The sequence below is a fragment of the Chlamydotis macqueenii genome, chromosome 1, assembly GCF_036417535.1.
Source record: "Chlamydotis macqueenii isolate bChlMac1 chromosome 1, bChlMac1.mat, whole genome shotgun sequence".
In the NCBI taxonomy this organism is placed as follows: Eukaryota; Metazoa; Chordata; class Aves; order Otidiformes; family Otididae; genus Chlamydotis; species Chlamydotis macqueenii.
This window is the reverse complement of record NC_141556.1, coordinates 101,050,127-101,067,574: the sequence shown is the minus strand read 5'-3', so window position 1 is coordinate 101,067,574 and position 17,448 is coordinate 101,050,127. Positions and strand designations below refer to the sequence as shown.

General features: G+C 38.9%; 1 protein-coding gene across 2 annotated transcripts in view; it reads right to left on the bottom strand.

Annotated features, from left to right (window-relative positions):
• Positions 1–17,448, bottom strand: part of CRYBG3 (crystallin beta-gamma domain containing 3) — a 95,986-nt gene that overhangs the window by 37,451 nt on the left and 41,087 nt on the right. For both annotated transcript variants that reach the window (XR_015260659.1, XM_086763150.1), the window contains exons 4-9: positions 11,914–16,894; positions 10,921–10,968; positions 10,458–10,573; positions 9,275–9,422; positions 2,606–2,745; positions 1,153–1,267 (exon numbers count right to left, since the gene is read on the bottom strand). Coding sequence is in view for 1 of the 2 variants with exons in the window: in XM_086763150.1 (XP_086619276.1) it covers positions 1,153–1,267; positions 2,606–2,745; positions 9,275–9,422; positions 10,458–10,573; positions 10,921–10,968; positions 11,914–16,894 (5,548 nt within the window). In the remaining variant the exon portion in view is untranslated. The remainder of the gene's footprint in view (positions 1–1,152; positions 1,268–2,605; positions 2,746–9,274; positions 9,423–10,457; positions 10,574–10,920; positions 10,969–11,913; positions 16,895–17,448) is intronic.

The window sequence follows — 17,448 nt, the reverse complement described above, 5'->3', positions numbered from 1 at the left end:
GGTATTTATATTAAAATTTAAATTTATGCTTTGACACTTATTTTACAATACTATCAGAGCATGAAGTCATTGTAATTATATTCACCATTCTCAGTGTTGGCCAAATTAAACACTAGTTTAAATACTCCGAAAATTCATCAAGGCCAGGGACACTATAAATGTGACCTACAAACACAACCAATGTGTTGACAAGCCTGTAGGGGTGCAAAAAATTTAAAAATATTCCTTCATTGTCTATCAGCAATCTAACGCAAGTATTTATTGTGTGTTTAAAAACTAATTGATATTGACCAATTCTTAAAATCAACTTTTAAAGCTTTGTTGTATATATTTCAAGTTCCTTAAGCACAAATGGTGGAACACTAAGAAACTATAAACACCAGAAGAGAGAGAAAATATAGGCTGATGTATTCATGTCTATAGTCTAAGAGCAAATACAGTAAATTAATTTTCTCTGGAAATCTTAGCAAATTATGTTCTGCGAGGGAGTAAGACACCTACCTCCAATGAGCGACTAAAAAGACAGTTGTTATGTCCTATTCCTTTGTGCCTTTTAAACTCTCTTTCTGTAGGCTTGCTATGTATACAGTAGAATTATGTGTTATACCCTTCCATATCTCTCTCATATTTAGATCTACATGCTGTCTATCAAAACAAAAATTAGCTGCACCTCCCAAGATTTTCGTCCAGTATGCAGTCACAGGAATACTACTGGGTAATAAAACTCATCACCCCGTCTTCCAGGCCCAGCAGTCTCTAGCTGAACCATTAAAAAAAGAAAACAACTTCTGAAGAGCTTTTTTAGTTAATGGACTGGTGTTAGCTACAACACAATTAAGAGCCTTTCCGTTCTGTCTCATTTGATCTCCACTCAACAACAGCCGTTCCCCAGGAAGATGTCCTAGTGAATCAGGTGCTCCCTCTTGGCTATGTAGTCTTGCTTGGGCAGATGCAGAAGCCCAGTAAGCCATGGCGACCACTGTGCCATTACAAGACTGCGAATGCACCGTGGGGTGAGACGAGTGTTACATGTATAAGGATTAACTTAGGTTCTAACATGCTTCCAGGGTTATATTTAGATCAAAACCTTCAGGGAAGCAACAATAGGAAAAGGAAGACACACAACTAATTAGGGAATTGTGAAGTCCTCACCATTTTTAAGGGACGCAGAGATTTTACATCTGCTGAAGGAATTTCAGATGGTGAATCACATTCTTCCAAAACCTTCATCTCTCCCTTGTAATTAAAGTCTGAATAAGCAAGCCATCTATAATAATAAGGATAAAGGACTTATTAATCTCATTAGATAGATTACAAATACAAAGATCTTATTAAAATTATTTTCCCTTTTGAACTCATAACAGCTAGATAATGTGTTTTAGATACTGCCAACGCATCAAAATGAAGCTATATTTAAAGACACTGGCAACATCAAAGCTAAGAAGATCTCAGATACTTTTTCTCAGTCCAAGATGAACATAAATGAAACGGAGTAAATTCACCAATTTGTACTTACTTTAGGAAGCCAGTTTGTTACACTATGAGTATACAAAACCAATGTCAGTACTGAGGGTGAGCCACTTGCATCAAATTTACCTAGGACTGTCACCCTAGGAATTAAAAGGTTTCTAATACCAATCCCACTTTGTGGAAGTTACTAAAATATGATTTACCGCACTCCTTTGGAAAGCAGACTATTGTAATTTTAACATAAAGGTTAAAAATGCTGAGACTCCTTCAGACTGTTTTAAATAAGAAATCTGAATGTAGAAGTTGGACATAGGGTTAGTAGACCAAATAAGGAATGGAGGAAGAGGCATTGAGCCATATGGAAAATTATTTTCCTAAAACCACACACACGGACCATAAGCAGTTAAAAGTTAAACTAAGTTCTATCAAAACTAAGACAACACTGTTTTAAATTCCTTCATCACCTCAAACTTCACAGACATATTGCAAGATTGTGGGAAGGAAGGCTTAGCTCACGCGGAAAGGCAAACTCAAGACTCTTGTAGCAGAACAGCTAATGTCCTTCTGCAATAATTTATGAGAAAACGCATAGAACTCCCAAACTTCAGGAACTGCGAAATGTTGGTCATTTACCCGGAAAACAGACTATTCTGCTCAATACAGGAAAAGTTGGGCTATGAAAGGGCCAGTATCATATTGTATCACCTCTCTCTAGAAAGTCAGGATATGGCTGTAGCTTGGGAAATGCTTGGATGATGTAATATTCATTTTCTGGTATTCAGCCATGATGTTACAGTTATAACAGGGTGGGTGACTAGAGAGACAGTATCTCTTCTGCAGTGAACTAAAAGCTAATTATAGTTGAGCTGCTTCTTCTATTTATAAAACCACTAAAAGATGGAATTACAGAAGACTTCTGCCAACAACTAGAGAAAAAATGCCTTCGAAAATTTGGTTCCACTACTAGGAGCCCACACAGCACAACGCTGATATGCAGAGCTGGGAATATCTAGTGTATCTTAACTTATTGTAGCAAAATCCCCCAAATATTGTTCCTATCGCTGACTGACTTTCATTCCATGATGTTGCTCCTCTACCTGCTGGCAAAATGCTATTAAAGAGGTTCAGTACTCACACTCCTGATTTGACTCTCATATAAGGGTGTTTCTCAACATCCAGTTCTTCTAAATTGGCAATTGCACTCTGGATGCTGATAGGAAGTCCCTCTGTACCACCAGCTGCCAGGCAGAACTCTACCTCTGGAATGCCACAGTCCTGCGGAAACAAATCAAAGGGTAAATCTTATCCACGCTGCAGAATCTGCCCCATCGTAATTGGGGAAGGATCAGTAACATTTCTTTCTTTTTCCCCTTGTCTTCTCACCCTTCTAATCTAAGTCCAGGCTTCATATGAGGGAAGGGTTTTAGTTTATTTAAATGTTTTTAAATTAAGACTAAAATTTTCAGAAAAGTTAAGGGAAGTATATTTCCAACTTGCACTAACTTTCAAAGAACTATGCATTTATGTCTGCTGAGCAGTTTAAATACTCTCCAAGTAAAGGATCTGATAGTACTTACTGACAGATGAACTATGAATATAATACTGCTGACTTTTTTTTTCTTTAAAGACAGTGCTTCCATAACACACATATAGATACACATGATGCGTGCGTAAATAAAACTTTCTAGAAATGTCTACTACAATCCGTCTCCCTCCCGCAGCGATAATTAGGTTCTGTTAGGCATCTGACTATGGTTTCAAGCCATATGAGTTCAATTTTCTGTCATGCTGAATACATCTACAGCATCTAGACAAAAAGAACAGTACTAGAAAATATTTCTTTTGTTAAGTATACAGCTTAGCAAGCAATTTTCCTGCTACTACAGAGCAATAACCTCTGTTACCTGACTGAAGGTTTTCTACTGATAGATACCATGCTGGATAACAACTTGTTGAACACACAATCTTCTCCAGAATTTGCAAGGATTTTATTGAACCACATTGATTTCATAATATTTAGATAAAATGCATTGCCAATACTTTCTTTCCCAGCATCCAAACACATCATGAATCAATGAAGATCTTCTATAAGATCCTCAGAACAGAACAGTCTTCCTGTTATGGTGAAAAACGGCTCATTTGCTTACAGGATTTGCTCAGCTGTAGCTGGAAACTTTTGGTTCTCAGTGATAACTTCACAGCACCCTTCCCTTTATCCTCCTGACCCACAGGCCTATTTGCATTAGGCCAAGGGCTTCCACAGCATAAAGAGACCCCAGAACTCCTACATGTGGCTGGAGGAAGATGCCCCTTGCATGTGTACTAGAGAAGAGGGATGAGAAGCTGCCCCTGAGGGTACCCTCTGAGAAGCACCTGGTAACTGGATTCGCTGAGGACCCAGGCAGGGTCACATCACAAGAGAGATCCCACACAGCCTGTGGCTTTTACCAGACCCGAAAGGCAAAGCACAGGATTTTGCAGAGAAACCCAGCATCAGGGCACAAAAGCTCTTAAAAGTTACAGCACCTCACCTCAGGACACCACCTGCTTGTTCTCCCTTTTTACATAGGCTTTCACCGGGGCTTTCAAATGACGGAGTAACACCCCACCTACAAACACACCTCTTCTTGTTTAGCAAAGTTCTTTCAGTAGTTATTTGACAGTCAGCAATAAATGTGACAATTATAATAAACAGACTTCAGGATATTATTTCATTTTCCACATGAGACCTGAAGTAAGCCAGTATACTGTTTTGGCAACTTTCCCTCAGGCACAATCGAGTTTCCTCTGTATTGTGCCTTGCAAACAATGCACATTATTTGTTTTCAGAACAAAAACTGCAATAATAGAATTTTTATTTTCACATGAGCAAAACCAGAAAGACTAGGAAAAAAGACTTCTAGTGCAATGCTACTTTATGGCAAAGTGCTAAGGAACACCATTGCTCAATTTTAAGTGTATTGCTAGGCAAGTTTTAAAAAAAATCTCCTCGGTTTTCACATGTATCTTATTAAATCACAGTTAAGAAATATGTGAGGTTTGGGTATTTTTCTAATAACACCTGGTATGTGAGAAGGCTGAAATGTGTGAATCAAGCAATAAAGCTTACTATGGAAAATCAGAAGTTGCACCTATAAGAATTCCACAAATAATGATGTTAGACTCTTTATGGTTTCAGATAAATTCTGAAACAAAGTACCTACAAGACTAGACAAGTGGCAAAATAAAGTAACTTTGCCTGTGGGCTCAGACAGAGTATGAGACTGAGTATGTCTAATTTTAATTTTAATTCAGTAGGAGGTGTTTGGTTTTGTTTTTTTTTTTTTTTTTCCCCCCCATTTGAAGACTGGAAAAAGCCAGTGTGTATACTCTTTTCAAGTTTGCTTTCCTGACTCCGAAGCTCATGAGGCAGGCTCCATCTCAACAGATGAAGGATGTAGCAGTTCTCCAAACGGCAGGTAAAGCAAAAGCACTCATAATAAAATCTCTCCTACTTATCACCACCTCTCTCCAGCCAGTTTTTGACAGTCATTAGAAAACTCTACCCACCTTGATGGTATTCTTGTGTGTACTAGATTAAGTCCACAAAGTCCCTTCTAAAGTGTCACATAGTAAGCAGAGGTCTTCATCAAAAGCAATTCAAATAACTATTTTTAAAGGTAATAAGGTGTTTGAGCAATTACATTATATTTTCTAAGCGCATTTTAAAAAAAATCACAAATATACATTTTGACTTAAACATTGAGTTCAATGTACATATATTTTATATGTAAATTCTTATTCTTAATTCACAGACTGAAGAAAATAGTTAAATTTAGTATTACTGTATGAGGTGAAACTCTGTAGTAGCAGATGTACACTTAAGGACTATGCCGTTCATTTATATAATGTAAGCATGTAAATTTCAGGCTGGTAAATATTTGCCCTAGCATGTTCATATTTGCTTGAGCATACTTAATAGGCATCATTACTTTCAGAGGCTTCTTTAACATTTCTAATAAAGCCACCATCTTTAGAAACAAAATGAAAACCACACAAATATGATAGCATTCAGGTTGAGAAGTAGATCCTTCAGTCCAAAGCCTTTTCATCTGCAAGGCGTCAAGATGTTCAAATGAGATACCCACATGCAAAACTATTACTGCGCAGAACTATTACCACAGTGTTTCACGCCAGATCCAAAGCTGGAAAGTTTCCTCCCTATACACCCCTGGACCTGCCACCCCCATCACAAGCAGTCAGAACTCATGCCATATTAATTATCCTACAGACACGCCAGGCAAAAACAGAATAAAAAGCACAGCAAACAGATTAGGTAGTTACGTTCATTTCCAATGATAATAAACAGCCAGCAAATGCTTAGGTAGGTCACGGCCTCCAGGCATCCCACTCCGTCTTTCTTTACTTTGTGGTTCTCTCCTCCTACCTCTGTACAGTCATCCCGGAGTGCCTGTGCTTCCCTCATGCTGTTTTGGGAGCAGAGGTGTTTACAAAAACACGGGGAATACTCTCACTAGCTTGCAGAGAACAAATACTTCCAAAACAGCAACATGCCCCTCAGCAGAAAGGTTAGGGCTTCTTCTGAAGAGGGTTAAGATGACCCTCAAGACTTTAGCATTCAATATCACTCTTTGGTGGCATCTCAGACATTTTTATAGTCTGACTATAGCTCCACCGCAAGTGAGAGATCCCACCCAAGGTGGTCTTGGTCATTTACCCTTCTTCTGGATCTAGGGTTACAGCCCTAACAGCACCAGCAGACCTAAATAGTTTCAGCACTGTTAGGTCTTCTTGGAGCTATAAGCTACGGTGACTGAAGGGATCAAAATAGTTTCTTTAAATGAGGTAGCCTTTTATGTCAACAACAGGACAAAGAATGACTAAAGTCTAGCTTCTGAAGCTAAATGCCACAACAACGATGAGAGAAAATCAAGCTTAATTAGTTCTGGAATTCGCAAGTTTGCTTTTTAATACAGTCTAGACATGCATCTTACTTTTGATACACAGTTTGTCCTTAGGACACATCAGCTTCTGCAGCATTTTTTATTTTAAATCTTACTCTCTGTTGGTCCCTCAGCCTTTTTTACCGATTCATAATTCTTTCTCCCTGTTCTCCCGCTCTGTACCATTTTTGCTACCACCCACCACCACCAAACCAAACTACAGAACTCAACAGGGCTGGTAGTAAAATAAAATAAAGAAATCTATTTTCTTGCAAATATCAACTAGCAAATGAGACAATATGAAGCTGCTGAGTGTCTTCCTATGGCATCTGACAAAGTAGTCTCTGCTTCAATTAATAACTTCTTTTCACCTAGCAAACCACACAAACAAAAGCAGCATACCCTTCATGAACATTCTCATTACAAAGACCTTTGCTTAAGGGGAGTCCATAAGGAATCCAGTTATTTCCTGCCTAACCATCTTGCAGCCAGAGATTATAAACTGCTGTTTCAGATCTCATCACCTTGCAAAACAGAATTTTACCACACTACTCCAGAATGGAAACATCAGCAACCCTTCTCAGCTTTTGTTTTCGCGAAAGTAACATTTAGCACTCTCTTTGGGTTTCCAGAAACAGATATAAAAACCCCTCCAATTCCATAAGATCAATATATCCACTTGCAATAAACCAGAGAACTGGCTTAGCTAAACAGATTGTGCTGCAGGAGCTGCATTGAACCTGCGTGTGCAGGCAGATTTTGCTAGCCTAGGCTCACATCAACTTGCCTTCGTGGAATTCAGACTCCCCATTACTTCAAATAGGCCTTCATTTTACTAGTTGCATGATCTGTTCCTTTGGGATCTTTCTTTCTCCCTCCTAAATTCCTCAGATTAAACACACATGGATACATCTAATGCCTATCCACAGTAAGTCAAGCCACAGACTAACCACAAAGCTAACAGAACCTTTGCTTTTTGTGGAGGCTTGAAGCCAAATCAAGGCATGAAGCTACTAGCAGACTGTTTCTCAGCAAACTAACATCTGCCAGTAAAAAATAAAAATAATATTAAATGTACCTCCTCCAGTTTCTTTAGTAAACATCTGCTTTTCTCTTCTTGGCAAGTAATTTTCTTCTCAAATATTTAGCCAATTTTCAAATCTGCTAACTCAAGGCATCTGAGTAGCCATTAAACAAGCACCATACGAAGACAATTTAAGAATCAGAAGACCAGCCAGACAGCCTGGACACACAGCCAATATGACCAGACTAGACAGGAGAAAAAGCTATGGAGCCACCCAGCCTATGAAAAAGAGAATGACAGTAAAACATGTGATCCTACAGATCACACACACGAGCTGCCTGAAAAAGCAACTGCTATTTATTAATTAAAAAAAAACAGCTGTATTTTTCACAAATAAATAAAACAAAGTAGCCCTTCGGTAAACTACCTTCTAAAAGTACTTCCACAGCAGTTGAAGTACAACCTAAGAGAGGGATGCTTTCATGAATCAAGGTTTAGAGGACAAAACTTGTCTGAGTGATTCCCACACCCACAGCAGCTCCATACAGCCCTATGGACTAACAGCAAAAGTCCTCCCAACCAACCACACCGGCTAGAGGTTAGAGTTACACAAGAAACAGTGTTGATTACTGAAGCAGTGTACTCTAACAAGAGCTTTCCATCTGTGTCCCATACAAATGAACCACGCACTGGAAGAAGAAAAATGCTCACACCTACTTAGCTGAATTGCAAAGATTTTTATCAAGCCTGATGAAGCTTGATAAAGTGGCTTTCCTATCCAAGGCTTTTCTTTGATACCCAAGACACACTCAGCTTCCCTCCCTTACACCATAGTTCCATACATTACTGTGGCATTTCTTCAGTTATTTAGCTGCCTTCCACATTATTGATCAATATTCACATTGCATATTTGCTAAATTCTTTTAATTTGTTTAGCTTAAATAAATGTTAACCTCATTATTCATGCCCTCAGCCAGTTTTGAATGTATTTACTTATTGTTAAGTCTTTAAGAGAATGAGAAAGTATTTCTTCATTACGCCCCTATACTGATGACAAAAAGGTTATCAATTTTAAAATGACCTCTATAACAGCAGAGAACAAAGAAACATCACTTTTTCTGAAAACCTTTCACATTGCGATACAAATGATAATTCACTTACAGTAAAGGGCCATTGCCCTCTGACTAACTCGAATATTACTCTGAAAAACCACAGCACTAAGTCTTCTTAAATCACAAGATCTGGTAAATATATTCCTCACTTACTGAATAACAATGGATTCATTATATTTAGTTTTAGGCATTTGATTTCTATCTTTTCAACAAAACGCTTTTTAAACTTCTGGCTGTATGCAGAGCCAGGTGCTGTAGGTGTACCACTTGTTGACATGGAAACTCTACAGATGGCACAAAGCTGTAAAGGGAGCGACAGCAGTTTTTGGAGGCTACACTGTACAAATGGGATTGGAATCCCAACTCCTAGCTTCCAAAACAGAAGCCATGCAGACACAGTAGCTAGTTTAAGCACTTCTTTGAAGAATATGAATTGATTCAATTTAATTTCAATTAACTGGACAGCTAAACATCTAAAAGCAGAGGAGTCTCCACATCAGATAAAGGTAGTGGCAAAGAAAGATCTGCTTACTACCTTCAGGAAGAAAGGGAAATGTAGCACAGCAAAAACCTTGGAATTTATCTTGAAGGTGAAAAATGTGATTCACGGCAAATGTGAATAAAATCAGAAACACAGCATACACACATTGTCCATTGCCAGTAGTACACCACTCTCACCAACAGAAATGAATTATCTGTGTGAGTATATTATTAACAAAGTCTACCTTTGTTACATGTCTGATTGACCCAACTGTGAGGTTTCTTCGATGATGTTTCATGCCTGGAAGATCCCAAAGGTGATCCAGCACAGTCTCTCCTTCTTCTAGGACATATTTCCGACCCTGGAACTTTGGTTTCTCATAAAAAATCCAACTGTAATAACGAAATCATGAAGTGAGCTGTTGCTGTTAGGTAAGACTGTCCTTACACAGCACATTTGCTGGAAAGCTCAGTAATGAGCTCTCCTTATCAAATCAACTATCAACCCCTTCTTATGCTGTCCCTCAGTAGTCACATTCACTTCAGATAAATACGGGGCTTGTACTTCTGTGCTTTAAAAGTAAAAGACACAGTTTTCCTCCTCCAGGACGTAGCCCAACATAACTTAAAATATTAACTGCACAAAAATACAGCTAAAACACAACACAAATAAAAAGCCTTATTTTACCAGAACAAATATATTAATTGACACATCAAAGATAAAATGCAAGGCATAAAACACATACATACCGATAATGGCATTCAGTATTTCTTCGGATATTAAAGAAATGTAAGCAAAACCAAACAATGCTGCCTCAAAACCGCACAAATGCGACATGCGTCATTACTATGGCTGACAGTCAGAAACATTCACTATAAGTGCCACCAAATAAATTCCAATGCAACAGCTGACATGGTCCCAGCCCCAGCTTCTCAAAGCAAACAGAGAAAGACTTGCAAAATCTACCTTAACAGTACTTGTATATCCTTCTGCATCCACATTCCTCCAAATGCTACATTATAAACAGCAGCTGAGATTGTTCATTTTATGGTCCTTTTGCAACAGCTACTGTATAACGAAATTAAACTGTAAAAGAAACACTTTCTTTGGCATACACATGCTTCTAGTGATGATTATGGCTGTACTGTCTCAGCACTTCAGGCAAGAATTCTGAACTTACTTGTGGTTCTATTAGAAACTTTCTGTTTGAAGCTAGCTCCCAGGAGAAACAGTATTTTTTTTTGTACTGCAGCATTTGAAGACTTGTTTTATGCTTTTTTTCATTGGTATCGTTCTAATTATAAAGAAATTAAAAGACACTCTTACAGATCAGACGCGTGTCGTAAGTAAAAGAAATGAAAATACAAGAGAAACTCATAGACAGTCTTTTGGAAAGACTCTATTTAAATATGACCTGGATTTCTTACCATCCTCTAATTATTCTAAGTAATGCTCCAATGGGAAAGATCCAGGACGTGGTATCTAGCACATCAGAATGAACTTCTTGCTTACTTTTGTCGCCATAAATATCATAAATGATAATCTGAAACAATGTACAATGCATATGAATGAGGGACCATTTCAACTTACAGCGTAAGCAGTTATTTTTTGCTTGGAATAAAACCAGCAACTCAACTTATATGCTAAAGATTTTCTTATTTTATGAAACATTCTACTGAACTAAAACAGCAGTTGCTGACAGAAATACAGTAAAATTACTAGTGTCAGGATTTTTAATAACATAGTCTCATTATTAGCACGTGCAAGCATATGCACCGTTAAAATACAGAAAACTAGACTAACAACTTCAGATGCTTTCCACTCAAAAATTTTGGTATAACAAATGATTCCATATATCATATTAATCTATGTGACACAAATTCTACTTACCTTTCCTGGTCTTGGATTGTATTTGAGACTTGCCCTGTCAATGAGGTTCTGAAATTAAAAGGAAATTGAAAACAACTATCAACATCTACAATAGCAGCACAAAGCATAGACAGGTTATTCCGGGTCCACTATTCCTATAAATGTATGGAACTGTCACTAGCAGAAACAACTAAGATTTGTTTCACTATCACAGTCTAACAGAATCAAACAATCAGTAGAAAGTAGCAAGCACTAGAAAGGAAGAACTATTATGGAAGTTGTAACTTCTAGAAATGTATTACCCTTTCCCAGCAAACAATAAACTGCATGTCTTAACGGTGGCAAAACCAAAACCGACCTCTAGTATAGACTGAAATATTCCCAACATCATGAAAAGACTTTCTTCTTCAGCTACGCATTTGGTCTATGCAGCCTATTCAATTTATAAATACTGGAAGACCTGTTTCCATACCCTCATCTGCCATTGCTTTAAATAAACTAAAAATGAAATGCTAATCTATGGAAGCAGCTGTATTACTCACTAGCTAACTGAGCTACAATTTGTAGAAGACTGTCACGAAACAATCAAATAGCCTAGCAAGCAGATATTTCTATTTTTTTTTTGACAACACAGCTCTACTAATCTCAGAAGTGGAAGAAATTAAAAAGTGATTTTCACACAAGTGGCAATTTCATAATATTCGGGTTGAAATGTCCTTAATGTGGACAATTCTGTGTTTTGCTGTTATACAGACTTGCTATTATATATTTTTAACTATTATAGTTTCTGTTCACATCATCTGTTTTACAATTAAGTCACTTTCATCTGAGTGCTGAACCAAGAATACTACGTTTTAAAAATTATTTTATCAGAAATTTTTTTTAAACCTTGATCTTAAACAGCCTAATTACTTTTGTATATGATAAAAGAATTAACCTTAAAAAGGGAGGACAGTAATTTTGAATCTGGGTTAATCACACTGATTATTAATATTACGTGACACAACATCTTACCATCGACAATTCTCCCAGTTTTGGCACGGTGTTATCTTGACACCAACGAATCTTTGGCTGCAGCATATCCTGGAGAATGCTTCCAAACCTGGTCCCCTTCTCAGAGGAGGAATTGCTGGCAGATTTCAAATACTGGTAGAACACACTTGTAGGAGGGCACTTTAGAGCAGCATCAGCTTTCTGTGAAACCGGCTTACAAGGTGTTTGACTGGGAGAAGCCCCATCTGGAAACAGTTCTGGTTCCTCCTTAGAGTCAAGTTGCTCTTTTGGAAAAAAAAGTGACTGTTCAGAAAACAAAGATCTATTCTGGTCATTTGATTGAAGGCTTGTTTTTAAATTCCCTCTCCACCGACTGGAAAGACAGTTGTCTTCTCTCTCAACATCCAGCACATTTTCTTCATATGACGATTCTTCTTCCTCCTCGTCCTCCACTCCCTCCTCCTCCTCCTCCTCACTGAACTGAGCAGTAAACTGTAAGCGCTCAGAAACTGACTGGAGAAGGGAAAGCACAGAAGCATGGTCACTGTTATCTTTAGGTATTCCACTAGGATGGCCTTCCGGCGACACACCTGTGGAAAGTAAGTCTTCTTGGGAGCTGTCGTCTTCGTATATTGGAGACAAAGAAAAAGGATATACTCTATAGCGCTTGGCCTCCACGCTCAGAAATGACCCCGAGCTACGGCCATCTGTTGCTTCTTTCAACTTGTTACCCTTCCCATAAAGATAGGCTGGCTCATGATTATTCTTCGCTGTTTCACACATTAGATGATCTGTACCGTCTGAAGGCAAATCAGAAGGAGAACACGAACCAGTTTCCATATCATCAGTTGACACAGATTTGTTCTCAGTTTGAAGGGCACCTTCATAAATGATAGTAAAAGAGCTGTTTTCCCACTGTTCAATCAGTGGAGAAATGGCCAAAAGATCTGTTGATTCCTTCATATCAGCACTGCAGTCCAGATTATTTTCTTCAAGCTGATCATTTCTCTTCGTATCTTGATCCTTCATTTGTACCTGCTTCAGATTCTCACTATTTGGGGCAAATACTGTGTTGAAGCAGTCTATTCCTTCACTGCCCTCTCCAATAACAGACAATTCAGGTACAATGAACTGTGTATTTAATCCAATATTAACCTTTGCTATCTCACTTGCCGCTTCTGCTAGTTCCTCTTTACTCACCACTGCCTTTGCATCTTCTGCATCTTCTTTTACTTCTGCAGGTACTTCTTCTGCAGCCTCTCTTCTGCAGTCTTCATACGGACTGCCTCCTGCATGGCTTTCCAGAGACCCCTGAGGACTGCTGTTCTCTTTGGATTCACTCTGCATGCTGATACATTCTTCATCTGGCATAAAAGATGACAAATTAACATTTACAGTCGGCAGCAATGTGCACTCTGGTGTATTTGTATTATTGCATGAATCTTTTAACTGCAATGACAGAAGCTTCTCTTCAGTCACAGTAGCATCTCTATGTACTAAATGTAAAGATCCATCAGATTTTCTACTAGTTGCTGATACTTCAGCTTTGCCACACGTCTCTGCTGCAGCCAGATGTTCACACATCTTTCTGTTGTGTCTCTCTTTTCCTGGTGTTATAAGATCTGATTCTGATCCTGCTGAACTGTCTGTGGGTAGAAATCCATTTGTTTGACATGTCACTACATTATTTAGTATCCTTCCACCTCTTTGGGGCCAATCTGTGCCATTTTCCTTGCCATTTGGAAGCAAAGGAGAACCTGAGCGATCTGCCTTTTCACAGTTCACAGCTACGCTTCGAGTTTCCACCTTCTCTGTTGGTTCCTGTGTTTTGGCAGGTAACTTCATATCCAGGTTTAAAATCTGTGGGGTTTCAGCCTCAGGTTTAGGCTCAACCTTTTCAGAAGGCCTTTTACTCTCACTGCCTTGCCACTGATTGGATGCCAGTTTTTGTTTGGCTGAGTTAATGACTTCATCAATTATTTCTTTTGCTTTTAGTGCTAGTGCATTATGTAGGTCAATTTTATCAGGGATGTAAGATAATATCTTTTCATCTTGATTATTTGTATCCACTGTTTCACTTCCTGTAAATGAAGACGAGCCTCCTCCACTGCTCTCATTAAAACGTTTTAACGACTGCACAACTGGCTGGATTTCTCCTGCTTCCAGCTGTACAGTTCCAGCTTTCTCATCATTTAGAGTGTTCATATTTATTAAATCATCCTTGCTCCCACAAAGCTGGCAAACACCAAAGGCTTGTTTTGCTATTATTTCTTCTATAGCCAAGTGTAAAACCGAGTCCACTATTTCCTCAGCTCTTTTAAACAAAACAGCAGCATCTTGGAATTTAGCACGTTCTTGTCCCTTCACATTGGCATCTTCCCGTACTTCCTCAGCACCAAGTTCATTTGACTCTGCAGGTGCAGCAGCTGTTCGACCATCCGTCACAGAAGGGGCTTCCAAAATAGCAGAAGCACGGTTACCAAGACTCACCTGTCTCACAGCGTTTCTGCACACGCTCTCAGTACAGGCTAACTTGGATGCCATTTCCAAAGATTTCAAAGGACAGGTGGGTGACAGCATTGCCTCTGTCAAGACACTGTCGTCAGCCTGTTGTGCAGAGGAGGTCTCCTCTGCCCCATAACCAGCTCTGTGACTGGAGGAATAACTGTTCCCCTGTGCAAGATCCAATGTTTCCAAGGCAGAAATGGAAAGCTTGGAGGCTTCTCTGGATCCCAGAGTAGGTGAAGAGGGCGTGGGGATGCAAATACCTCCCACATCTACTCCAGCAGCAGAGTGATCAAACACAGCTGGAGTAAGCTCAGGTTTCAGAGAACCATCTGGGCATGATGCTCTTGGGTCTCCTAAGCAAAGGGGCACCTTGGTCACTCTGTCCTCAAGGATTATTCTCCTAAACTCAGCAGCTGGAAAAATAGAGCTGTCCTGTTCACAAGCAGCAGACCATCTAGCAACTTGGCCATTTTCAGACTTAGTGGCAAGCGAAGGCATTTTTCCTTGGTTGTCAGATGAAGAATCAAGTACTGTTGCTGATATTCTAGGCTTATTACTCTTTTCCTTCTTGGAAGAAAAATGAATACACCTATCTTCAGAAACAGGTGGAGATTCAGAAATGACATCTACATCAATGTCCTTTTCACAGATGAAAGCAGAATGGTTGGTCAAAGGTCTTTCTCCATATCTCAAGGCAGAATGAGAAACCTCCAGAATGTTTTCTTGTGACTCAGAAATATGAGAGGAAAGTTTAGAGATGCAATCCTTACACTTGGAAGGAACAAGAGCAACCTCAGTCACACCAGCCTTGTTGATTTTAGAATCAGCAAGCTTATGATCATGTATCCTGTCAACGCTGATTAAAGGGCAAGGTACATCTTTTGCTGTGTTATCTTCTGTGAGTATAACTAATGCCTTGGCAGGAACGTCTTGAACAGTTTCAAGGGAAGCAGGACCACAGTTGTGGACAGGAACTGAACTTTCCAAGAGCCTCTCCTCTACAGGCTCAAAAGATTTGCTCTTCTCATATTCCAGACCAGGACAAGAAACAGTCTCTCTCATATCTTTTAAACTGTCTTCTCTTTTCCCTATAGTTTTATTTTCAGTCTTGCAACTAGAATGAAGAGAAGCTAAGCAACAGCCTCCAGTTTCTAAAGACAACTTGTATGTAACAGAGAGAGGTGCTGCTGGCTCGAAGTTAGATTTCATGCTCTCACGCCCATGTATGCATGACGGTACATCAGCAAGGTTTTCCCCTGCAACCTCAGATAAAACTTTCATTATTTCCACATCCTCAGTTTCCAGACAAGGTAAACCAGTCTGCGGTGCGGCAGTATCCTTAGAATTCTCCACAAGGATTAACTGGTGATCACTTTGTACGTGCATTGGTACCCCTGACTCACTCAGTTCTTCATTACAAGTCCCTCTGCCCATTACCATATCTTCATGATTTTTAATAGAAGACACTGAAGCAGTCAGATTACCTGTGGCTATCCATTTTTCTTCTCTGGACTCGGTGCTAAGCAAAGTAGGTATTTGTTCATTAAGAGGTAAAATAGGAATAGCAAGAAAATTCTGTGTATTTTGCTCCCTTTCTACAGCTGCCACAATTTTCTGTGTATCCCTTTTTCCTGGATCACTGTCTTTATTTGCACCACCTGTATGCTGATCTGCTTGCTGCTGAAATGTAGTGGTACTAGACTGAAGCATCCAGACATCCGATGTTAGCTTCAAGTGACTATCCATTTGATGATTACAGCAATGTTCTCCCTTACTTGCCTGTAGTTCTTCATTAATTGTTTTATTTTTTGATTTGTGTGAATGTAAACAATCAGCCTGTATTTCTTTTGTGGACTCCTTACTAGCTGCTATACTACAATGATTATGTTTATTAACGTTGGAAGTGACATATTTGTCTGCCTGAAACAGAGCTGCTTCTCCCAGCAGTCCAACTTCTTTTCCAATCAAGTCATTTGCAGACCTCATTTTAAGGGAATTGGTAGTCTGGTAAGCAGAATTTGTTAGGCTCTCACTGTTTCTACTACTAGATGACAATAATGAATCTAGTGAATATGTCCTTTTAACTTTTCTTGCAGCTAAAGCAGGTGTGTGTTTTAAGTCTATCTCACGAGATGATTCAGTAGATGAAGTTGTGGCCTTTGCAGTTATTTCATGTTTACTGCTACCCAAGCAATGCTGAGTTTTACCAGACTTTTTTGTTTCCATTTTAAATGCAGAAGAATTTACTACAACACCATCTTTGTAATCTTTACCCTCATTTTCTTCATTTTCTTTTATAAAGTGTCCTGACTTCGGAGAGACAGTTGTTTGGATTTCTCCATTTTCTTTGATCATTGAAGCATTTCTGTTCTCAGTACTTTCTTTTCCTTTTTCAGCCATTTCTGATTGATTCTTCAGTAGCTGCCTAATTCTTGCAGAACCTCGATATGTTGCGTAAGTGACTGCAGGTGCTTCTGGCTTCCGTTGCATCTGCCTGTAACAAGGATGACCATTATCAGCACAAAACAGACTAAATAAATAGCTAGTGTGATAATAAAGGTTAACACAAACTGTAGACGATGTACAATACTGTTTTCCTCCATAGGTTATCACACACTGCACACAGCACTGTTTTCTTCCTTCTTCTGCTCTTCCTAAATATGGCTTTGTATGACAAATGATGCATACGCTATCTTTTACTGAAAAAGCCAACTTAAACTATAAGCAAAAAGTAGATGTTACTATAAACAACTTCCATCATTTGCTTTCTACTAGACCATGTAATTACCCTTTACAAAAGCCACTGCAAGTCAACATTTGCAGTGACAGAAATGAGCATACTTTTGTGAAGATGTTACACTCTACTAAAACTGAAAAAAATTACTCTACTAACGTTCATTAAAATATTGAATTGAAATTTTAATCTTTACCCAAGCTCTCATCACACTGTTAAGGAACAGGACTAGGAGAAGCAAAACACATGGAGAAAAGGAAGTATAAACAGGAGATGCTTTCTGAACCACAGGGTAGGAAGGAAAGAGAGTGAAT